This window comes from Panthera pardus, unplaced genomic scaffold (assembly GCF_024362965.1).
Source record: "Panthera pardus isolate Hobbes unplaced genomic scaffold, ASM2436296v1 HiC_scaffold_25, whole genome shotgun sequence".
In the NCBI taxonomy this organism is placed as follows: Eukaryota; Metazoa; Chordata; class Mammalia; order Carnivora; family Felidae; genus Panthera; species Panthera pardus.
In genome coordinates this window covers 67,612,140-67,637,236 of record NW_026526821.1, presented here as the reverse complement: position 1 = coordinate 67,637,236, position 25,097 = coordinate 67,612,140, and the positions used below count along the sequence as shown (strand labels likewise).

The 25,097-nt window shown below is 41.1% G+C and overlaps 1 protein-coding gene across 2 annotated transcripts in view; it reads left to right on the top strand.

Moving 5' to 3' along the window:
* Positions 1 to 25,097, top strand: part of FSHR (follicle stimulating hormone receptor) — a 170,722-nt gene that overhangs the window by 140,675 nt on the left and 4,950 nt on the right. For both annotated transcript variants that reach the window (XM_019417400.2, XM_019417312.2), the window contains 5 exons: positions 3,688 to 3,759; positions 5,146 to 5,223; positions 10,056 to 10,124; positions 10,233 to 10,307; positions 23,037 to 23,222. In XM_019417400.2, the coding sequence (XP_019272945.2) occupies positions 3,688 to 3,759; positions 5,146 to 5,223; positions 10,056 to 10,124; positions 10,233 to 10,307; positions 23,037 to 23,222 (480 nt within the window). The remainder of the gene's footprint in view (positions 1 to 3,687; positions 3,760 to 5,145; positions 5,224 to 10,055; positions 10,125 to 10,232; positions 10,308 to 23,036; positions 23,223 to 25,097) is intronic.

Genomic DNA, 25,097 nt, shown 5'->3' with positions numbered 1-25,097 from the left:
AATCTGAGTTGTCACCATATTGATAGTACTTAAAGCCATGGTAAATGAGATATTCCCAGCAAGATGATAGAGAAAAAAGGAAAAGTCTCAGAATAAAGCTGGAGGAGGGGATGTCAAAACTAAAATAAAATGAATTAACAGGAAGAACAACAGATGAGTGCAAAATGACAAAGGCTAACAGGAAAGGAATATTGGCAAAGAGTACTGAATTCTCCTGAAAAAGGTTTTTAAAAATGAGAATTTAAATTGCTCATTAGATTTATTAGTTATGGATTGGTGCGTTTGATGAATGACAAAGTAATTTTGGTGGAGAGATGCATCATGAAAAATCTTGGAGCAGGTGGAAAAGGAACGGCATACAAGAAAATAAAGACAACAGATGCAGACAACTCTTTCTAGAAACTTTACAGTAGAAGAAGGAAGAGAAACAGGGCTAGGGTGCAAGGAGAGACAGATTTGGAGTAAAAGGAAATAGCAACCATCAGGGAATCTATGTAAATGTGAGATTCAGTGTAAGCTGGTATTTGTCTTAGCCTAGGTTCTCTAAAACACATCTGAGGAAGAACTTATATGCAAGTAATTTATTTTTATACCTAAACCCAAGGAAAGAGATTGGATGACTAAGGAGAAGAAAATAAAGAAGGAAAGCCAACTTAGGAATGTATTATCAGCTCATCACCACCAGAAAATTGGGATTCATTCATGTTAGAGTCCCTCCTAAGTGTCATTTAGAATATATTCAGAATTCTTTACCCACATAATGGAAGACAGGAGTTCAACACTAGTCAAAAGTTGCCCTATGGGGTACCAACTCCCTTGCACTTCCCAATTTGCACACGTCTCTGAATGGTAGAACAGATCCCTTTAGGTGTCCCACTCAGAGGTGGCAAAGAAGCCCAGGGCAGAAAATGAGACAATCAGTATAGCTGCAACCAATATCTGTCAAGTTAAGTCTGTGTGTAGTTAGTTGCTATGGTAACAGCTAGAGTAAAAGATGGACCGAGAGAATGAAGCAGAGTATAGAGGTGTCTGATAGAATGTCTACCTTGATATTCACACACTCCACATCCTTTCCAGTCTCAAGAGATGAAATGGGTTGTGTCTAGTTCATGACAGAGTTGGCCCATAGGTTCTACCAATTCTTGGCCTGCAGTCTTCCCTGCCTCTGTTTCAGATTAATTACTCCAGGTAGCAATGATGGCAGACAAGTTAAGTGAGTAAGGATTTTTATACATTCCCAGTGACAGATTCAAGAAATGTTTTAGAAACATCAACCAATTAACTCAATATTTTATGAGCACATACTACATTCCAAATCTGCACATAGTTGTATAGATTGTCAGAGGATATTAAATATGGTCCTTACTTTGATATCTCATTAAGGGTATACGTCATAGATACATGAGAAGAGATCTAAAAATGGTAGATGGCCGGATATGATTAAATTAAAATGTGGAATAGGGCTGTGTCAAGCTAGTAGATACTTACTTCTGGCAATGTTTCTGTTATAATGAGTAGACTCTCAGATTGTGGAAAGCAACTATGAAAGCCATTTGTTTTTGTAGAAACATCAAGCTCTCAATGTTGGCAGAAACTCTCTCCAGGTGGTCAAACTAGAGGTGATTTTTACTTTCTTCTCTAAATGTTACCATATTTTCCATAATTCCCACACTCAACATTTATTACTTTTATATTCTAAGAATTTTTTTAACATAACCAAAGGATGTGGGACAACTAGAACTCTCATACACTGCTGATGGCAACACATAATGGTAGTCACTTTGGAAAACAGTTCAGCAGATTCTAATAAAGTTAAACATATACTTACCATGCAACTCAGCAATTCTACTCCTAGGTATTTATCCAAGATAAAGAAAAATGTTCTTTCTCTCGCTCTCTTTCACATGAAATACGTACATGCCTACACACAAACACCACCACCACCACCAATGTTTAAAGCAGCTTTTTAATTATCACAAAAACTGGAAACAATCTGTATGTCCTTCAACTTATAAATGGATAAACTGTGATACACCCTTACAATGGAATACTACTCAGCAATAAAAAACAATGAACTATTGATAAATACAACATGATGGAAGAATATCAAATGCATTATACTGGATGAAAGAAGCCAGATTCAAAAAGTTGCATAATATATAATTGCACTCATATAACACTTTGGAAGAGGCAAAATCATAGGAACAGAAACTGATCAAAACAAAGGAGTACCAATCAAGGGCTGTTGAAGTAATCAGCAGAACTGACCAAGATGGAGCCTCCATGAATCAATAAGAATGAAGAGGGAACAAAACATCTGAGAACCATTAGAGAACCCATAGCAGAATTTACTGACTCTCCGAGTTTAGAAGCAAAGAACAAGATACCAAAGTCTACTCTAGCATCATAAACCCAAAAGGACACATGACCCTTCACGATGACTGTACCAGTGAAGATTCTTTACATTGCAAATGACCAAGACCAACTCTGGTTGGTCAGCCAAACATAGAAAAGAAAAATGGTAGTGAGGAGGTATTAGAAGGATTCAGAGTAACTCACAAGAAAGAAGGAAATGCTGAACAAGAAGGTGTCAAACAACTCTCATGTGTCACTTCAAAACGTTTACCACTGCTGTGGCAGCCATTCCACTCACATTCAACCAGCTTAATGAAGGTGCAAATGGACTGCACCTAGCTTAGCCTTGTATACCTCTCATTTCCTGTCCTAGGTCTTCTGTCCTGGCAGGAACCCACTAGACACTAGGGCATGCAAGTCAGAGGTGGGGAGTTAACACCATGGAGACACATCTGACCAAAAGGAAATAATAGTCCATAAATAAATGCTTACCTTTCTCCCCAGTTCAGAGCAACAGCTCTCAGATCCATTTTGAAAATCTCCTAAATCAAGTCCTTGGCATAAAGGACCAGTAACCAGTAGCGGTGGCCAATTCAACAACTTATCTTTGTATTGATTATCTTTCTTCCCTGTTTCATTACTGCTGCCACAAACTCTTTGAGCTCATTATCAAATATACTATCTATAGCCCAGGCTTCTCAAGCCTTGCTTCCTGGGGAACCCAGGCTAACACAAGCCGGCCTTGGGAAGGATCCATTATAGTTCTGGATATTTCAGCTACAGAAATTTATGGTTTATCTCTTAAGGGTGATGGCACCAGCGGACTCAGCTCTCATCAACTTCCAAACACTTCCCAGGAGACAGTCTGATTGACGCAGTTTAGGTTACATGCATACTCCATCAAAGGGCACAGAACCTCATGTTCTAATCTCAACAGAATTATTTGGACTGGGGTCAGCTCTCCAAAGAATATGTGAAGGTGGGAAACAAAGGGTGATTTAGGAACATTTTGTTATCTAGTTACAAGTTGCTTTTTGATCATGTTAACTTACCTTAAAAAAAAAAAAAAAAAGAGCATTGTGCATGTGGCATACCAGCCCCTTTCTGCCTTAAGTATAAGTTTATTTTCTCCAAGGAATCAATACCTTGCTAGACCTTGGTCACAGCCTTAAAATAGAAAAGGTAAACATGAGTCAAGAATATTATGGGATTTTCTGGTAGGTTTTTCTGATAGCTCAAAATCGTTATTTTGAATTTGGAAAGCTCATACCTTAGCAATTGTTAAGATAGCCATGTTCACTTTTTTCTCACTCTTATTTTGTCTCTCTCTAGGTTAATATCCAACACAGGTATTAAGCACTTGCCAGCTGTTCACAAGATTCAATCTCTCCAAAAGGTTCTACTGTAAGTTTTTCCTTGAGTATTTACCTAATCAATAGATGCTTGCCCAACAGCCACTGGGCCTGTAATATGTATTGTTTAGCCTACATCCTCCAAATATGTCACTCTGGGTAAGCAGAGGTAGTAAGGCCAAGAGCAAGCAACCTTGGTTTTACCTGAAAGCCAGCTAAGCTCAGTGTGGAGACAGCAGGCTCCTCAATAAGACTGTTATCAACACAACCAGTTTGTAGCAAATCAAGTAGTCTCTTCTTTCTTCACTATTTAGTGATTTACATGCCCTTCCCACTACAACTACCCCACCACCCCAGTCTTCTCCCACCCTCACCTCTTCCTACCAGAAGTCTACTATACTAGGCATAAAGAAACCACTTGACAAACAAATTCACACTGTCAGCAAGATAAGCTATTTGCCTTTTCCCAAGATATCTGAATTTTTTTTTAATTTTTTTTTAACCTTTATTTATTTTTGAGACAGAGAGAGACAGAGCATGAACGGGGGAGGGTCAGAGAGTGGGAGGCCCAAAATCTGAAACAGGCTCCAGGCTCTGAGCTGTCAGCACAGAGCCTGACGTGGGGCTCGAACTCATGGACTGTGAGATCACGCCCTGAGCCGAAGTCAAACACTCAACCGACTGAGCCACCCAGGTGCCCCAAGACATCTGAATTTTTAAAGAAGAGGGGGAAAAAAGTGTGTAGTGCCAAGTGTATTTCCAATAGTGAAATTGTAAGAATCTGGAAATGGTAGGGAAGTGGTATAAGGAGCTAAGGACAAAGGGGAAAAGGGAGAGAAAAAGAAAATCTTAACATTTCTCAATTGTTCTAAGCAGTTTACCACTTCTGTATACAGTTTATTTGTTAAATCTGACCCAACAGTCAAGCTTGATGAGAAGATGAGGGACACAAACCAAAAAATAAGACTTTCCCCACCCCTTCATTCAGGAAGAGAAAAATCAATGCTACAATTTTTCCTGTGACCCAGGTAGAAAAGGAGGTCAACTGGCTGTGAGAGGGGGATTGAGACAGGAGGAAGATGAAGTCCCAACTATAGGGAATGGAGAAGTTTGGTTTGGAGGTGAAAGGTAGCTTTGGCATACTGAGCAGTCAAGGATAATAAAGGAGACTCCTAGAACTTTAACACAGTGAAATTAGCTAAGGAAATGTTCAGAGACAAGAGACTGCATGTCTGCAATTTCACTTTTAAGAACGGATATACTGAAGATAAATTAGAGGTCATTTATTTCCCTAACTTTGAACTCATCATCTTTCCAAACAGTAACTGTTCAAACATTGCCTCAACTAAAGACCACATCATGCCAAGGAAATTAAATGCTGGAAGGTTACTTGAGTGGAGCTGGCATAAATACCTAATGTACCTGTTCTTTCTTCTAGAGACATTCAAGATAATATAAACATCCACACAGTCGAAAGAAATTCTTTCATGGGGCTGAGTTTTGAAAGTATGATTTTGTAAGTAAAGAAAAAAACTCCAGTGGAGTAATATTTGGTTTTTCATTTAATCATCTTTTTCTTAACAGGATGCTCCTTTTGTGTTTAGGTAACTTTGGCATTTCACCATTTAAATTTCTGTCTGGTTCAGTATTTTTCTCTCATTTCCATCTTTGCATTTCAGAATCACAACATGGAGTCATGTTAATAATTTATGATTCTGTGGTGCGATTCAAGTATTTAAAATTGCTCTGTGAGTGATGGTCTCCTGTGATGCAACATCTGTTCTGAAGGACAGAAGAACTCATGCATCAATAAAGCTAGTTATTGCCTGGCAAGGCTTTTGTTGCCCAGAGAAAAAGATCAAGAAGGAGGCTGAATTCAAAAGATATTCTCTCATAACCATGCCAAGCAGCTCCTATTCAACCCCATGCTGGGCATAAGATGACTTCTCATTTTCTTGAAACAATCACGTTTTTTTAATGAGCCTGAGTTACTCCCTCTGACTTTTGGGAATGTTTTTAAATGCACTCTGTGCCATTGATGGACTACTTTGGAATCTCGTGTATTAGGAGCCAGTGTGACAGTTTACCCACTCCCCAAAATGGCCAAGAAATAGAGTGCTAGAGTCTGCCCAAGAGTTTGTGGGACCCATGAAAGTTAGGTTAACAGAATGGCATTTGGGAAACTGGTAATTGCCATTACATCTGTAAAGAAAGCATTTTATCCTTCCATTTCACAAATTGTCGCACTTTTAAAAAATATAGTAATGTGTGTGTCTGTTTGTCTTCAAAATATTTCATTATGTACAAAAGGTATGTTCCAGCCAAGAAAGAATTTTAGTCATTTTCAAAGCAGCAACATGATTCAGTGACTACTCAGCAATACAAAAAAGGAAAGGGGGAAGAAACAGAGATGAGGAAATATTGAAGATTAAAGCTAAGCACAGCATTTGATGTAAATTAATTACAAAGAACAACAGAAAGGTTTCAAAGAGACTAGTGGAGGAATTGCAAGTGTGAAGGAAAAAATAAAATCAAAGGCATGTATTCAGAGCATATGTTATTACAACAAAAATTTTTAGTGAGTCCTACCTAAGCCTTGCTTTTAATACACTGATGATATTCAGAATTTATGTACACATGTATTGGAATGAGTTGATGGGGTGTGGGAAATATGAGTGAAGGAGAAAGCAAAATAAATGAATTAAAATATAAACAGAACTACAAGTGTGCAAAATAAAAGCAACTATTCTAAGACTGAAGAAGGATTAATTTATTCTGACTGGCGTGTGATGTGAGGGTTGAAGGAACAGTTTAATGAGGGAAAGGTGGCTGAGAAAGGAAGTTGTGTCTAAGATAGGCTTTAACGATAAGTGGGATGTAGCCAGGCAAAGAGCAAACAGAAGAAACAGAATCATCAAGGATATGAAGATTTAAAAAAAAAAAAAAAAAAAGAATACGGGAGATAGAAGGAAAAGGGGAAAATAGCAAGTACCTTAGTAACATCAGCCTGGCGGGTTAGAGCACAAACAACAGTGAATGGACTGCCGTCCTACATATAGAAGGAGCCTAGTGATAAAGGTCATCAGTTGTCCCTGGATATCTGTGCTTCTTTAAAACTTGCCTTAACACAGGTGTCATTTTTAAATCTAGTGATTCAAAGTCACTTAATGTTATCATGTGGCAAATCTATTAACAGAATATTTTATAAAAATGTATCATTAAGTGGGAGTGTGCTGATATTTCCACTGTTTTCTCCTTTGGCAAGGCATTATTTTTGTCCAGAACACAAGACAGAAGAGCATACTCTCCCAAAGAGGAGAGCTTTCTTGAGAGTCAATACTTCTCAGACATATCTCTAAAGGATAAATTCATTTTTGTGAGAACAAGATCTTTTCTTGACCTCAGATGGTCCTTACCCATAGATAATAGAATCAGAAAATTCATACTCAACACAGCTTAACACTCCAGTTTTTCTTAATTTGGGTGCTACCTCTGGATGCAGGGCCACTTTCTCCCCCTATGAATATTCAGAAAAGGAAGCATGGCAAAATGGCACGGAGGACTGATAACATTTTCTATGCACTGGCATTTTTCAAAATCCTGAGGCCCTGTTCTAAAAATACCTTTATTGTACATATACAACATACATATAAATATTACACACACACATTTTTTTCAAACCCAGTAATGAAGGATTATCAAATACTTGGCTAGTGACTCAGAGGAAAATGAGTGATTAAATGTCCACCATGTTGAGGCCTCTGAGCCCTTTCCCACCCCTACCCTGCAACCAGAGGGTCTGAATGAAAACACCTAGCCGTGGCCAACTAGCAGAATGGCCTCAGATTTGGGGAAAAATTAAATGAGGCTACAGGTCTATCAGCTCCCACACATCCCAGCCATAGAAAAGGCTCACTCCATGTGCATTTCCTCTCTTCCTCAACCGGTTTCTATCTCTCTTGCCTACCCCAGGGAGCTTTAATACGCCAGGTCACCCCCAGCATCTTCACTCTTCAGGCTGAGGGCAATTTCTGCTTCTGGAGCTCCTGAGCCTCTACTAAAGCTACCTATGTGTAAAAATTCGAGAAAACCATGATCCAGTTATTCATTAGTCAATACGGTGCCCAGACTGTCCTTGTCGTCATCATCATCAGGCTTTAAAATGATCATTGTCTCTCTTAAGAGGCTAAGAGTTATACTTCATAAGTGTCAGCTTCTCGTTGTTAGTGGCTGAGTGCTACCACCTCATGTAAATCCCAGGGCAGAGGTTCTGGGCATCACTTGGTTTTTGTGTAAAGATCCATTGTTGACATCAAAAAATTCTACCCCTCTCCCCATATGATGGTATCCATTGATTAAGAAAAGTCCATAAAGACAAAGGTTACTTCAAATACAGTAATTCTTCTAAATTAGCCTCTATGATATGTAATCATAACAACATCTATTTGCAGGAAATTTATGTACAGAAAATACTATCTTGTGTTCAGAAACATAGTTGGAGCCTATCTGGATTTACATACCCCTTGTGTTAGATGAAGGGTCAGCCAAACCTGGACCATAAATTAGTACAAGTTTTTAGAAGTGAACATTTTGATTGCAGGGAACATTACCATTGAAAGTAAGTTAAGTAAAATGGTATCCTGTGAAAGAGAAGAGAAGACAAGACAGGCAAGAGAAGACAGGCAAGAGAAGACAGGCAAGAAAAGACAGGCAAGAAAAGACAGGCAAGAAAGAGAAAGAGAAAAAGAGAGAGAGAAAGAGAGAGAGAAAGGGAGGGAGGGGGAGAGGGGGTGAGAGAAAGGGAGAGGGGAAGAGAGGGGGAGGGGGAGAGGTGGAGAGGGGGGAGAGAGAAAAAGCAAGAAATCCACTCTTTTCAATAGACCGCTATTACAAAAAAATTTTTACTCTGTTGCTACATTTTAAATTTAGTGGAAACATTTGTGACATTGCTTTATAAGTGCCTGTATAAAGCATCTATGTAATATCCTCCATTTTGCCTCTTGGCCCACAAAACCTAAAATGTACTGCCTGGCCCTTTACAGAAGAAGTTCGCTAATCTCCTGTGTTTGATCCAAAATCCCAGGGACCTACATCCCACAGGTTAGGGGCAGCTGCTCCAGCAATTCACTACCTGGGAACAGGTTGACAAAGCAGTCAGGAGGCTGGAGAGCTGGGGTATAGGCAGGTAGTGGCAAGGTTAGTGGGGTGTGGGGGTGTATAGCCACTTCTTGGCCATCAGAACTCACCAATTGGTTGCTTATGTTTTAAGAAGATTTATCTGGTTCCTGTCTGGATTTTTTTTTTTTTTTTTTTTTTAGGTATACTGGTTGTCAGGAAAAAGGAAAAAAACATACTGTTGCTGTCCTGTGATTTTAAGTGTTTCTAGTTACCCATTGCAGGCCAGGAAATAGAGTCCTGAACATGCAGGAGCCTCTCTGGCTCGGTTTTTCAAACACTGTAAACCCACTGAGCCTGACAGGAAAAAGAACCTGACAGCAAATCAAGAGCAGGCGGTCAAACGCTCCTCAGGCTAAGCTCTCCCAACCTCGATTTTGTTTTTGTTTTCAGATCCATCCAGGAGCACAGCAGTGCTGTGTTGTCAGCCCAAGGTGTCCTTGGGCTCCCCTATCCAGGCAGACCTGCTCACCGTCCTCTGCACACTCAGGATGACTGTTCCACATCCAGCCCCCAACAACCTCAAAGCCCCCTCCTGCTCCCACTCACAGTACTGTGCCCTGCCGCAGCCCAGTCTCTGTAATTGATTTCTCTTCCTTTCTGGCTTAACCCAGAGCCACCTCCACAAGCCTTCAATAACCAGGTCCCTATGGGTCACAGGAGATGTTCAGGTTGTCTGACAGCTTAATTAGATCACTTTTTGATGACAGCCAGGCCTGCTGTTATGGATGAGCATGGGTGAGAGACATAAGATCTTAGAGAAAGGGGATACAAAATGTTCTTTGTCTTATAAACACTTGTCCAATGATGGTATGATTTCAGTTCTGCAGGATGGCAGAGATCTTTGTCTTATCCCCCCATGGCATGGTCTCTGCCCACTAATAATGTGTGCAAAGACCTTACAGGATCCAGGTGCTAGGCCTAAGTGTGCTTTTTCAACATTTTTTTTCTGAATAAGTAATACATGCTCATTATACAAATTTCAAGCATCACATAGGTTATATAGTGATAAATCAGCCTCCCTCCCACTCCTGTCCCTGAGCTTTAAGGGGGGCATTTTATTTATGCCAATAACCTGCAATGTCTGACCTTGCCCCAGTGCTTCCAATTATGAAACCCCCTGTATTGTTTGCATCTAACATTATTGGTTTTTTAATGGGCCTTTTATTTCAGATGGCTGAATAAGAATGGCATTCAAGAAATACACAACTGTGCATTCAATGGAACCCAACTAGATGAGCTGTAAGTAGCCCTGACTATCCTTCCAGGCCATTTAGAGGGAAATGGCTCTTAAAACAGTGATATTTATGTGGCTTCGTGTTTCCCTTCTTTCCTCATCTCCATCCCCAGGAATCTAAGTGATAACATTAATTTGGAAGAATTGCCTAATGATGTTTTCCAGGGAGCCTCTGGACCAGTCATTCTGTAAGTAGCTTCTCCTGTTTCCATGTGCTACATATCAACATGTATAACTTAGAAGTCAACTTTCTCCAATTCAGAGAAGCTTCCCATACAGAGCTGGCAATTTTTATTTGTGTTATCTACAAAGACTTACAGGGACAATTTAAGCTGATCCACATAACAGCAACAATAACAACAACAAATATTTAATGAGCCCTTACCAAGCCGCAGTGTTTTAAAAGCTTAAGATGCATTTTCAAATTTAATCCTTATAAAACCTCTGCAGGAGGAGCTATTGTTCCCATTTTAGAGAAGGAAAAACTGACTTCCCTGGAGGGGTTACCTAACTCACCCAAAGCCATTGAAACTTTGGAGCATGCATTTAACATCAAACTGGTCTGACTCATAGCATAGACTCTTAACGACTCTGCTATACATTCCTTCCATGAAAGGGAAAGCACAGTTCTCCTTCCTCACCTTCAATGTCTAGGAGTTTCCTCCCCTGAGAGATCCCCACACACCACTTATTTTTGGATCGTCTTTGCCTTAAATCAGACCTCTTGGGACTCATCCAGTACCTCATAGCCCAGCATGAGGACCTCTCCTCCTGGTGTTGCTTCCTCATCTCAATCTCTCCATGAGGGACTGCCCATATGCTCATCGGCCCCTGCCCCTCCACAGGGGTCATGCTTACTGCCACCTCTTCCCTGACAACCTCAGTCAACAGTGAATTCTTCCTCCTGTGACTTCGACAGCCTTTATGGCTGCAGGGACCCCAATCTCCAAGAGCTTTTTAAAAACGTGTGTTTTCCTGGGCTCTAAGCAAGACCTACTCCATCTACTGATAAATGTATTGTAGGAAGGAAGGAACCCAGAAGGAAGAAGTCATATGCAAGAAAAAATAGTGAGCAAAGAAATAAGCAAACATATAAAAAAAACTCAAGTATTACTAGGTGATCCTTCTGTGGCCTGCCTAAGGTAAATTTAGGCATTTGAGAGCCACTAGCCTGAACCTCTTGACAGTCAATATCAGTTCCCATGTGTGTGTTTATCTACCTCCCTCCCATCTATCATCACTTTAATTTTCACCCAAAAGCTTATATTCTCCTTCAGGCTGGAATATAGTGTCTCTCTAGCACTAGCCCGTATGGTAGAGCAGAAACTCCAGAGGGTTATTATTCATGACAGAGCATGTGTTTGACCCATATATAGGACTCTACTCGAAAAAGTTCAATGATTATTTCAGTATGGCTGGCTTGAGATGGGCAGTATATGCAAAAGAAGAAAGTATCAGCGTGATGAAAGCAGAGAGGCCAGAGAAGACTACTTCGATTTAAAACCATTCCTTCATCTCTCTAAGCCTTGGTTTCCTCACAGAAAGTTCTTCCTCACAGAAAGCTTATATTCTCCAAAGAGAATCAGACAATAATATACATCGTAATATGACAGGTCATGATGTGTGTTATGAAGTACCAAGTAGTTCATGGGCATGACAAATAGGGAATGCCAGGAATACCATCCATGTGCTTTAATATACCACATACTTAAAATTTGTAATCTTACTGTTTCCTCATCTTCAAGTACTTGGGAGACCAACAGACTTATAGAAAGTGCTGTTGATGTCTTTGACCACCACCAGAGAAGTCTGGCAATTTCACTTACCTAAAAGTCTTAAGGGTTTTGAATGTTCCTAAACACACACCTCTGTTTGTCACAGCAGCATGTGTCTGTGATGGTATAGGTTTCCATATGTTGTTTGCACTGAGTATACTATTAAATCATAGCACCTTAACCACTCTGCTGACAACATTCAAGTTGGACTGGATCCTCTGTGAGCTCAATATCCAGGAAACCAGAACCAGAAGTTGAAAGAGACCCATGAAACATCACACTGCTATTGTAATTGGCAGAGTTTAGACCGGAAACTAGGTCTTCTGCCTCACAGTCCATGTATTCCCACCATATCATGTTGTCTAAAGCACATAAGTATGTCTAATCAAACATCTGAAAGTTATACAATAGGCTGTGAACTAAAATAGAGGAGGAATAATTGTAAGCACCAGACTCCCAGCCTAAGAACACCAGTAAATGATAAATGCAAATAGCACAGAAGAGCATCTCCTACAGGTGATAAGCAAGTCCCAGGCTGAGGCACTGTGCCATGTGTCTCATCCAAGTGTCTAATGGAGAACACAGACATGAATCCCCCAGCCAGCCCTCCCACAAATGCCAGCAGGAAGAGGGATGTCACCATCACAGGCAGCTCCACAGAGTCCTCAAGTTACAAGTGCATATTTCAATGCTTTTACCACAGGAACCTATCTGGCCAGAATAAAGTGGATAACATTTATAGAAAATCCAAAGGAATTATGAAGCACTTGCCATGACTTAAAAGGGTTGAGAGTGATAATACATTCCCACATCTTTCACCCCAATGCATGAGGATATATGTGCAAGATGATGGCTGAAAGCCCAGCCTATAATTGCTAGTCTCCTTCTTCTCCCCTTAGGGGCAAGAGGATTGATCACCTAAACATCAAGCCTCCTTTCTGGGGTTTTCAGGTTTGTCTGCAGATGTCTTTCCAGCCTCTGCTTGCTGAACTTGGATTCTATGGCCTAGTCCATCTCTTAATCTACAAACTGATAGGCCAACCCCAGCCAAACCCTGGCCTGAGAGTTGCTTGTTTAGGCGTGTACAGCAAACTAGCCCACCTCAGGTGCTGTGAGTTAACGAACAGGAGGAGTACAGACTGTGCAGATCACTCAGTGCTCAGTAGATGCTCAGGCTACGGCTCTGTCTTGGATCCAATTCCCATTCCCCCCACATAAGACTGTGATATGGATGTTTGCATGCAGGAGGTTTACTGAGGAGTGCTATTAGTTTATGAGGGAAGGACTTGCTGAGAACACAATCAGGCTAAGAGGGAAGTTGAACTGCAATGCATTTGCAACAGAAGCCTCAGCTCCCCATGGGGAACTGTGGAATTAAGACGGCCCTTCAAAGTTTGAATTAAGGCAAGGGGCCAGCCCTCTTCATCAACAATCAGGCTGTACCTGGAGAGGAGCCAAATCTTGGCTAAGTTTGAAGAAGGCAGTTGCAGAGTAGAGCTCAGCTATAAGCACCTCGGGTGTAAGTGGTTCTGAGTGTGATCATGCATCACAATCACCAGGCATGGTTGTAAAACCCTAGACTGCTGATTCCCACCCCCAGAGTTTGATTCATCAGGTCAGGAGTTGGCCTAAGAACCTGCATGTCTAATAACCTGCCAGGTGAAGCTGATGTTGCTGGTCTGGAGAGCACATCAAAAATCACTGCACTAGAACCAGTGCTGGGAATTGGGAAACTTCTTCCTGTCTCTGGGATGCCTCCTCCACAAGCAAACTGTGGTCAGTCTTCCTCCCCAACAGACTCAGTTTTTTGTCCTCACAGTAGATACGTGCAAGGGATTCCAAGAGAGCCAAAGGAAGGGTCCCCAAACCAATGATAACTCCTTTATTGAAGGCAAAAATTTTCAGCTGAATGAAAACAGGAAACCTCTGAACACCTGAAGGTACAAGGGTGAGCTGTTCCATCGCAAATAGAAATAGATGTGGAAAAAGCCAGGGGCACACAGACAAGCTCCACTGAGTTTCAGAGGAGCAGCCTAGCACCTTGATTTCCCCCTCTGGTGTCTTGACCATCTGAGTTTTCACCTGATATTCTGAACTCAAGTTTTGTGTGGGGTGTGTGTGTGTGTGTGTGTGTGTGTGTGTGTGTGTGTGTGTTAAGCAATCAAGCAATTGCTGTTTCCTTGGGTAACTGTTTCCTGTGGGGAAAATTTAATGCATTGCCTTTGTAGGCTGGAGCCAGTACAATCATATTCTGATAGTTTATCAAATTGATTTGGCTATAGCTCAGATTCATTTGATAGTTCAGATTCAAACACTGAGTTATTTGTATAAGAACGATTCTCTTCCATTACCAGTGTACCCACAGTCCTATAGATAGTAAATTGCCTTTTTATTCCGCCTGGGATCATGAAAGAGAGGTCTTCTAGCCATCTGTCAGTGTAGTATACACCAGAAATGTGCTCTCACTTATGGAAATGATTGACCTGTAATAACATCTTTGCTGGGAAAAATAGAAATTGTTCAAATCAAATTTGTGGCACTGGCTATAACACACTTTATTAAATGGGGCACAGAGTGCAATTTAACTCCTGCCTCTCCTGACTCAGCACCTTATTACTGACAGCTGTCTCCCTTTTTGCTTTGTGTCTCAAAATCAGGAATCGTAACAATGCTGAAACAATTTAGGATTACTAAATCTCTTCAGTGCCAGCCATCATCCCCTTATGTCTCCTGTTAGTACTTTTCAGGATTTAAATTCTCAGAAACAGCCACTGCCAAATATAGTATGTGCTGAAATGTTAACCGAAGTGACATCTTAAAAAAAGAAAGACTGCAGTCATTAGACCAGCCTGAAAGACAACGATTAAAAACACAAGCCCACAACTAGCCATGCCCCCGCCTTGTCCAGCTCACCAGCCCCAGGAACGACGTCAGTAATAAACCTTCTCAGCTATTCACTGAGTATATTGGGTCATACATGTCCTACATTTTGTAGATGTTGCTTGAGCACCTACTGTGTATCTGGTACTATGCTAGGTGTAAGGGATGGAGAAATTTAAAAATAAACAGTGCCTGCCCTTAAGTATCTCATTCTGGTCAAGGAAGATATGTTACTGCCCAGAACAATATGCTCTACAGAAATTTTCCTCAGGAGGCTATGCTAATAGAGCAGAATAAGTCTTTGTCATGTGATACAGTGACTTTAACAGATGAAGTGGTGGTGTGTGGCAAAGAGAGCACTTATGCCTGAATTTCTGCAATGGCCACTTCATCCCTTCCCTCCCTTCAATCCTTTCTCCTTCCAGTTCACCTAACAAGTATTTATAAGCACTTGCTATGTTCCAGGTTCAAGGTTCTCAAGACTAATCCTACAAAACTACAGCTTTCAGTAAGCCATTATTTTGCTCATTATAAATTCTAGACTCTTCCACCTGGCTTTCAAGGCTCAGAGATCTAATTCCATCCCTTTACTCCTCACAATATGGTTACCCAGAATCACCATTCTGAAAACCCCTCACTTGCCATGCTTTGTGTTCTCTCTAAGCCCACCTTTGGCCAATAGTCGTAATAATCCACTTCCATGAAGATGTGAGTAACTGTTAATGTCTTATTTTGTTACCCCACCCCCATCCCTGTATATTCACATCTTAGGCATGGAAAATGTTTTTACAAAGAAATTGAAATCTAACAATAGATTTCCAATCCATGCACAAAGATTGTAGCCAGGAAAAAGATAAAGTTTTAGGGGAACACAGAGCAAAAATGGAAATACTAGTAGTAAAGTCTCAAACCACACTCAACACTATCCACTTATCTTTGTTCCTGCTGATATAAATTTCTATGGATTTTTCTTAATCCATGCAGATATCAGAAACATTTTTCTGTCAGGTCCCATGTTTATTCACTACAGCAAGTATCCAGCAAGCTTTAAGTAAATACTTCTATAAAGACTTTTATTTCCCTTATCACCCAGGAACCACTTTCCTGAAGACTGGCCTTACTGAACTATAAGTGACTCTACATTTGTCTCTTACCAACCACTCCCTCCTTTCAACATCCACCAGAAGATCCAGATCCCAGGTCACTGACAAGATATTTTAGCCTCATAGCAGCAAAGCCACCTAGCACTTATGACAACAGATCACATATTCCGTAGCTGTAATAAGGAGCTGGCTCCAGAAAACTGAGCAGGCAGAAAGGCACCAAAACTTCCCAACCAGGCTTCCCAGTCTAACACGTAGGTAATGGACTGCAGTCAGGTCAATCCACCCAATACATGATTCTGCTGCTTCTCTCATACACATCTATTTATCTATCATACACATCTATATGCACAAGGTTGCTCCCTTCCTTGGTGCCTTTGATACTTTCAGTCACCGCTTTGCTGAGCAACTTTGAAATCCAGATTTCCTCTCTCAGTCTGCCCCACAGCCTTCTCCCTTTATTGTTTTTAAATATTTCTTTGTTTAGGGGAGAGCACAAGCAACAGAGGAGCAGAGAGAGGGGACAGAGGATATGAAGCGGGTTCTGTGCTGACAGGCTGATAGCAGCAAGCCCAATGTGGGGCTTGAACTCAGGAATCGTGAGATCATGACCTGAGCCAAAGTCAAATGCTCAACCAACTGAGCCACCCAGGTGCCCCAACAGCCTTCTCCTTTTAGAATGACTGTCCTGTAAGACTTGCTCCACTCTCTGATTTGCATTATGATACTAATAATGAAGCATCTCTGCTAATCAGATAACTATCTTCTGAATAGATTGAGAGCCCAGTACTGTGCTAGATACAGTGCATAACCCGTAAGTAGCTTAATAATCCTGGCTCTCAGAGCATTTGAAATCTGAGCAGACAAAACAAACATACATGAACATACTTTTTTTCATGATATCATTTCATGGTATTAAATATCATTTCATATTGTTTGAAATGATAGAAGGGATAACACAAGGTGGGAGATTCTTTGAAACTGCTGGAAGTCAGGGGACAACACAGTTGGCTGGAGTGACCTAGCTCTTCCTTTTCCATATTCTTATTCAGCGTCACTTCTCAGTGGATCTTCAAACAAATCAACAATTTTCTGGGTGCTTACTACATGAAAGTCACTGGTGAGAATGCAAGGAGTCCTCTGCCATGAAGCAGAGAGAAAATCCAAGTACAAAGAGCTAGCATATAGGGGCTCCTGGGTGGCTCAGCTGGTTAAGCTTCTGACTTCAGCTCAGGTCATGATCTCACAGTTCATGGTTAGAGCCCTGCATGGGGCTCTGTGCTGATGGCTCAGAGCCTGGAGCCTGCTTCATATTCTGTGTCTCCCTCTCTCTGCCCCTCCCCTACTTGCACTCTGTCTCTCAAAAATAAACATAAAAGAAATATTTTTTATAGCTAGCATATAAAATAAAAGCTAGTAAGTGGTGAGAAAGGCATAAGATCCATGGGATATAATACTATTGCACTCTTAATGGCTTTCAAGGAAAAATATCTCTACAACTGTTAAAAATTATGGAGATGACAGAATCACAGAGACTTCCATGGGAGTCTATTTTGGATCCCTATTATGGCATAGAAACTATTCTGAAACTTACTGACTCAAAATAATCATCCCATCTTGCTCATAATCTAGTGTTTCAGAAAAGTGGGTAGCCTATCTCTGATCCAAGTGATATCAAGTCAGGTAGTAAGGCTGGGGGATCTATTTCCAAGTAGTCCCCTTCACTCACATGCCTTGTGCATTTGTCCTCCTTCCTATTGCTCTCTCTCTCTCTCTACACACACACACACACACACACACACGTGCACACACACACACACGTGCACACACACAGATAGCATTTCATCTCATTCTCTGGGATCTCTACACATAGCTTAGACTTTTCCCAGCACAGCAGTCTCAGGGTATTTAGAGTTCTTTCATGGCATCTTAGGGCTCTCTAAGAGCAATATAGGAGCTGTCAGCACTCTTAAAGGCAAGGTCTAGAACTGGTAAAGCAACACTTTCATCATATGCTATTACAATCCAAAGACATTGTAGGTCAGCCTGAATTCAAGGGAAGAGCAAATAGACCCTGTATGGAAAGAATGTAAAGAATTTATAGCCATCTTTAATCTACCCCAGTGTATAAGAGGAGGGCATTCCATGGAATCTAATAATTTGGGGTGTTTTTTTTGGTTTGTTTGTTTCAGAAATCTTCATTTAATGTGATATTTTTTATATTCTGAACTCAAGGGAGGTGCATATCTAAGAAAAAATAGTTTTCTGTTTTATATTTATTGCTTTTAAAAATATGAAAAATGTTCATGGCAGGTAATGATTGCCCTGGCTTCAATTGTTCCTGAAGGACTTTTTATACTTTCATCTCATTCCTTGAATGGAGCCTTGAATTATTTTAGACAAAATGAAGTTTTTGCTTTCTTCCACATTTGAGCGGGGAGGAAAAAGCCAGATGAAACAAGAACATGAACTCAGAGCCCAGAGTGAGTGTCAATAGCAGAACTGGTCAGTGGAACAATTGTGTTGAAAACAGAAACTAAAGAGATTTTCTAGGGCAGAGAAAAATACTGAGAAGCTCTGGACCAATAGGAAGTATAAGTGGAGAGCAGGCCAGGACAGCTGGATCATCTACCAGTGGAATGTGAAGACTTAGCACAGGGTTGAAGGTTTATGGGTCAGGTTCTTATCTCCAGGGACCCCAGTTCTCAAGAATCAAAATACTTAGGAGATAATTTAGAGAAGACACCTTGGAATGCCAGAACTTTTACCTTATGGTGATAGTAATGAATGTTGTGAGAAATAGTTAAATCCCAGGCATGTGTGGAAAATAAAGCCAAGATATTCTGTTGATGGTTTGCATATGGAATGTGAGAGAGAGAGGCACCAAGCATGACTTACAAGTTTTTCCAACTGGAAAGGCCATAAGTGGAACAGGTTTGGGAGGGACAATCAGGAGCTCAGTTTTAATATCCAAAGTTTGGCCTTCCCATTAGACATCCATCCAAGAAGAGATTTTTTTTTTATTTTTTTTTTTATGTTTATTTATTTTTGAGACAGAGAGAGACAGAGCATGAATGGGGGAGGGGCAGAGAGAGAGGGAGACACAGAATTGGAAGCAGGCTCCAGGCTCTGAGCCATCAGCCCAGAGCCCGATGCGGGGCTCGAACTCACAGACCGTGAGATCGTGACCTGAGCTGAAGTCGGAGGCTTAACCGACTGAGCCACCCAGGCGCCCCATCCAAGAAGAGATTTTAAGGAAGCAGCTGAACGTAAGAGTCTGCAGTTCAGGAGAGCAGAGTAATCTAGAGATAAATATAAGGGATCCATCAACATATAAATGGTGTTTAAGCTGTAAGACTAGATGACTAGACCCACAGATTAAGTGAAAATAGAGAAAAGAAGTCTAGGCTCTGAGCCCATGGGTACTCCAACAGTTGGAGGTCAAGGAGCAATTAGCAAAGAAACATCCAAAGCTTTAGGAGACAAATATTACTAGATATAAAGCAAGTCACCAGGAAGATCTAAAAAGTTTCAATTTCCATGTACCTGAAGTATTTCATAAATATATAAGGCAAAACATGACAAAACTAAAAGTAGCAGTATACAAATCCAAAATCATAGTTGGAGATTTTAATTCACTTCTCTCAGTAATGATAGAACAAGCAAGCAAAAAATCAGGAAGCATACAGAAGAATTTGAGTAACAGATACCAAGTTTATCCAATTTGTCAATACTAACAAGGAGGGGACTAAGTGAAATATACATCAGTATTACATATATGTAATCATTAGCTCTCAAATGTAAATTTGCCTAAATATCAAGCAGAGTATAAGTAGTCCAAATATTAGCATTGGTAGGTAACCACTACTAAAGCTAGGACTTGAGCAAATGAGTAAAAGCTGGATCCTCAGAAGATCTAATGACACATGGAATCACACACTTAACTTTTACCCTTCATCTTACCCTCTAATTTCCCACCAGTTTCATTTGCTAAACCCAACTGAAAGCTGACTGACAAGGTATCTGGGAAATGGAACCTGCAGAGGCCATCCATCCTGCAATACAGAGTAGAGCATAAAGAAGGACACAGAATGGATGGGAGAGAAACCAGACAAATGACCCACATATCACATCCATGTTTTGTACTTCATCAAAGTACAATGGGGAGTCATCGAAGAGGTTTAAGAAGGAAGCCATAATCCGGGTGGTTTTTTTTTTAATGCCAATCTGCAGTGTAAGGATTGCATTGGGGAGAGAGAGATGGTTGTGATGGTTAATTTTATTTGTCAACTTGACTGGGCTGTGGGATGCCCAGATAAGAAGTAAAACATTTATGAGTCTACCCATGAAACTGTTTCCAGAAGAAATTAGCATTTGAATCAGTAGACTGAGTAAGGAAGATCACCCCCCTCTATGTAGGTAGGCATCATTCCATCAGTTAGGGCCCAAAAGGAACAAAAAGGCAGAGAAAAGGCAAATTTGCTTGCTTTCTTCTTGAGCTGGAATATCTATCTTCTCCTAACCTCAGACATTGGAGCTCCTGGTTCTTGGGCCTCCAGATTCTGGAACTTAGACCAGTGGCCTTCCTGGTCCCCAGGCCTTTGAGCTTGGATTCAACTATACCTCCAGCTTTCCTAATTCTCCAGCTTACAGATAGCATAGCACAGGATTTCCCAGCCTTCATAACCTCATGAGGCAATTCCCACAATAAATTTCTTCCTATTTATCTCTTTATATCCTACACTAGTTCTATTACTCTGGAGAACCCTTGTGAATGCCATGGTCACAAGCACAACAGTTATGAGGCTACTGTCTTTGTCTAGGCCGAAACTACAGAAACTAAAGTGGTACCAGAGGAATAGATGGATTTCAAACAGATAAAAGTCAGGCCTCAGATGACGAAACCCAATGTCCAAGTGAGGAAGAGGTGGGAGTCAAGGACAACTTCCAGTTTCCATCTTGAGCAACAGAGGAAAATGGAGGAGTCATTTGCTGAGAAGGGAAAAACAAAAGGAGGAACATATTTAAATAGAAGGTGGTAAATTCGGTTTTAATACTTGAAAGTCATCAACATAGTGGGGTATGATGGACAACTGATTATCTGGACCTGGGTTCAGACGTAGGATCTGAACTGGAACATACATTCAGAAGCCATCAGCATATCTCCAGTATCTGAAACCAGAGAAGTGAGTAATATCTGAGAATGTTATATACTGTCCGAAAGGTACCAAAGTTTGGAGAAACTCCAATATTTAAAGAAAAGATAGAAGAGAAAGAATAACAAAATCCAGAGTCAAAGAAGAGGTCAGAAAAAATTAAAGAGAATGTGATGCCACGAAAAAGTCTCAGGAAGAATGTTTTACACATGAAATATAATTGAGAAATCAAGAAGGTTAGAATGAAACTGTGGCCTTGGAAAGTATTGTTTCTCTAGGGTTTGGGTAGAAACCATGTTGCATTGTAAGGAAAAAGTGACATCCGTTATTAAAAACTGTTTTAAGTTTGATTGGGAAAAGGAGATGACAAATAGGGTAGAAATTAGAGGTGGGTTTCAGTGGACAACAGGAAGCATACAGAATTTGGGAAAGGAAATGAAGGACATAATGAAAACAAGGTTTTGAGAATGTCATTTTCACCAGACTTTGAGAACACATGGGGTAACAAATGCATTTTCATACCCCCAAGTTTATTGTTCTGAGTGCCCACTACTTTTACTTACAGGAAATGCAGACATTAGAAGTTTCTCCTTCCCCACATATATCCAAGGTCCCCAAGGGTGCTGAGACCTTATTATCACGTGCTACTGCCCCCATCAGAATCACTCCTTCATGGCCAACCTGCTGGCTCCAACAGGTCTAAGCTGGTACCATTTAGAGCCCCATGCTGCCACTAGCTGGTCTTGGTTGTTGTGAGAGTTGCAGCTGCCAACCATGCTGCCAGAAAGGCACCCAATGTCACTGGTATGGCTACCAGAAGTCCTCCAGGGACACAAACTTGATTAAAATGCGCATTTCTGGGGACTTCCATGTAGACCTCTGCTAATTTGCCCAAGCAGAGACTCCTACAAGGCAAAAAAAAACTGTATGAGAGACACCGAGACAGAGACAGAGAGAGAGAGACAGAGACACCGACCGAGAGACCGAGAGAGACCAAGAGACCGAGAGAGACCAAGAGACCGAGAGAGACCAAGAGACCGAGAGAGACCAAGAGACCGAGAGAGACCAAGAGACCGAGAGAGACCAAGAGACCGAGAGAGACCAAGAGACCGAGAGACAGAGACAGAGAGAGAGACAGAGAGACAGAGACAGAGACAGAGAGAGAGAGACAGACAGAGACAGAGAGAGAGAGACAGAGAGAGAGACAGAGAGAGAGACAGAGAGAGAGACAGAGAGAGAGACAGAGAGGTGTTTACTAAAAATATCTGCAATTTATTAAGTGCTGTTTATTGGCCAGGAAGTTTCCTGTGTACTTTAACTCATTTAATTGTCCCAACAACCCTTTGAGGCAGCTGTGATTATTACCATTCCTATTTTATGGCTGAGGAAACAGAAATAGAGAAGTGACATTACTTTATCAAGATCACAAATCTAATAGGTAGAGGGACAGGATACATACACAGGATAGTCTGGCTATACTCATAATCACCACTCTCTATTGCCATTTCAACTTTGTGCTGAGGGTGCCTCTACTGTCCACCAGACTCCTCTTACCCTTATGGTGTTTCTTCTCACACTTTTCTGAAATTTGGCCACAGATTCCACCCTCACTCATCTCAAGTATTTTTTGTAGCTAGCTTTATAGTGGGGAGGAAATGGCTTCCATTTCTTCAATTGATGTAAATTAGTGGATATCTATTCCAGACAGACTATAGAAGGGGAGATGGCTATAGTTAAGCCCCAGATCAGGCATGATGTGTGTATAACCAGTAATCAGAGAGCCCTGATCTAAGTCTTCCTACTGCAAACCCAAGCGCCAGGGTCTAGGGGACCACATGTCCTAGTAGCTATATATTGATCTGACTGAGATGTGTTGGGTCAATTTGCATCACCCTCCTCACTCGTGTAAGAATATCACTACTACATCAGCAATTTTGCCTGCTAACCAAGCAGAAAATTTTAGGTCCATAATAATCAGGTTTATTTACATTTTCTCCTTATAGAGACATTTCAAGAACCAGGATCCATTCCCTGCCTAGCTATGGCTTAGAAAATCTTAAGAAGCTTCGGGCCAAGTCAACATACAACTTGAAAAAGCTTCCCAGTCTGGATAAGTTTGTCGCACTCATGGAGGCCAGCCTCACCTACCCTAGCCACTGCTGTGCCTTTGCAAACTGGAGACGGCCAATGTGAGTCTTCCCATGTCCATCCCTTGAGCCCCACTTGGGAATTTCTACAACGCAGAACTTGGTCCATAACTTCCACGTATCTGCAGCATGAAGAGAATCCACTTGTAGAGAGACCTCACTGATGAAAGACCTTAGGCATATTCTAGATTGCAGCTTCAGTATTGTGAAGGGTTTCTCATTTTCTTGAAAATGGGCTCACAAGAGAGGGCTACCCACATGGTAGATGACCTTCCAAATATTAAATGAAGTAACATGAAAAACACCGAGCATAATGCCTGACTCATAGCTGATGTTTAATGAACATTTGCCCCCCTTTTCCTTGGTACCAATATGGATTTGTCCTTCAAGTCTCCAACTCTGCACCCTATAAATGTCCCAGGGACCATCAAAATCAACTTTGGATGGGAGAAACATAAATGCCATTCAAGTGACTGATGCACCCATCCACAATATGTCCTAACTACTCAAGGCTCCCTAATCCATCTTTGGATCTTAGCACATCACAGGCAGGACAAAGATTGGGACATCTGTTCACTTTGGCTTTCAAGGTTGGTCAGATCTGAGAAAGCCCAGAAAAGCAGGTAATCCAAACAGAGACTAAAACCAGGAGGTAACTGGTTAAAAAGATGAATGAATCATAGAGAGGATCTGGTAAGAGTGGAGGGGCAATATTTTTGAGATTGCACAAAAATGTCCCAGGCATTTAAAGACTCAATTGCAGATAGAATGTACTGGATATCAGGAGTTCTCAAAGCCCTCCACCTCCCCTGAGCTCACTGACACAATCCACATACAGTTACACTCAGATGGTGCCTTATCACACTCTTGTGTAGTACCCCAGCACTAATACAGCTTCCCTGTGTTGTCATTTCACTGTATAGTATAATCCCCTCTATTGTTCAACCTTTAATACATACTCATCTGCCCATGTAGACATAGCCCCTGCTCAAAAGCAAGATAAAACAAAAATGAAACAGATAGTATATACCCTAAATTGTTTTCAAAGTAACTAGGAGTCCACACTCACACCCATTTGAAGGATTTGCAGAAAAGAGGCTACTTTTCAGAAATAGCATGCATCACTGAAAAACTATCCAGAATTGGACACTCCTCACACATTAGCTCCAGGGCCAGGGAATTTCTTCCTAAGGACTAGAATCAGGATGCATAAGGGGTTGGGCTGAAGCACACAAGGTTTGAGGTTTTATATTCCAGGTAAGAGTTATTCCAGCAGGGACGAGAAAGATACCAATTTGCTGGCAAAACCCTGGAACTGAATACCCTTCAGGGAAAAAATCTCCAAAGAAGTCAAGATCACTATAAGAGCTGCATGTGATATGCTGCCTGGCCCAGTGTTAGGAGTATTGCTCATACTCCTCTGGTCTTGCCACCCCCTGGTAGCATAGATGCAGCCTCAGGGTTCCCAACCAGAAATCTTCAGGTCTGTCTCACATTGTCCCATGACCTTCCCTGATTGCCCCCAGACCACCTGGCTCTCACCCTTTCTAGGTCCCTATTGTAATTGACCATCAGGGCCTGTCTGGTACAGCAAAAGAGAGGATCGCTCCTCTCCTAGGAAGAGATGCCAAAACAGAGTAACAAATATTGCAGTGGGCCTTTAGCCCTTATATTTAACAAACTCACACCCACAAACACAAAATAAAATAGTTATATATTCATGAGATAAATTGCAGGGTTGTTTTTTTTTAATGGTGTCATTTCATCCTATACCATAGGTGTGGTTTAGTAATGAGATTCAAATTTAAAGTTGTACAATACAATTGTTCTTACAATCCGCATTTAGAAACAATGCGCAAGATGTAAGCATTAAGCCCTTGTGACTATGAGGTTTTGGCCAAGGGCCCTCTCACAGAA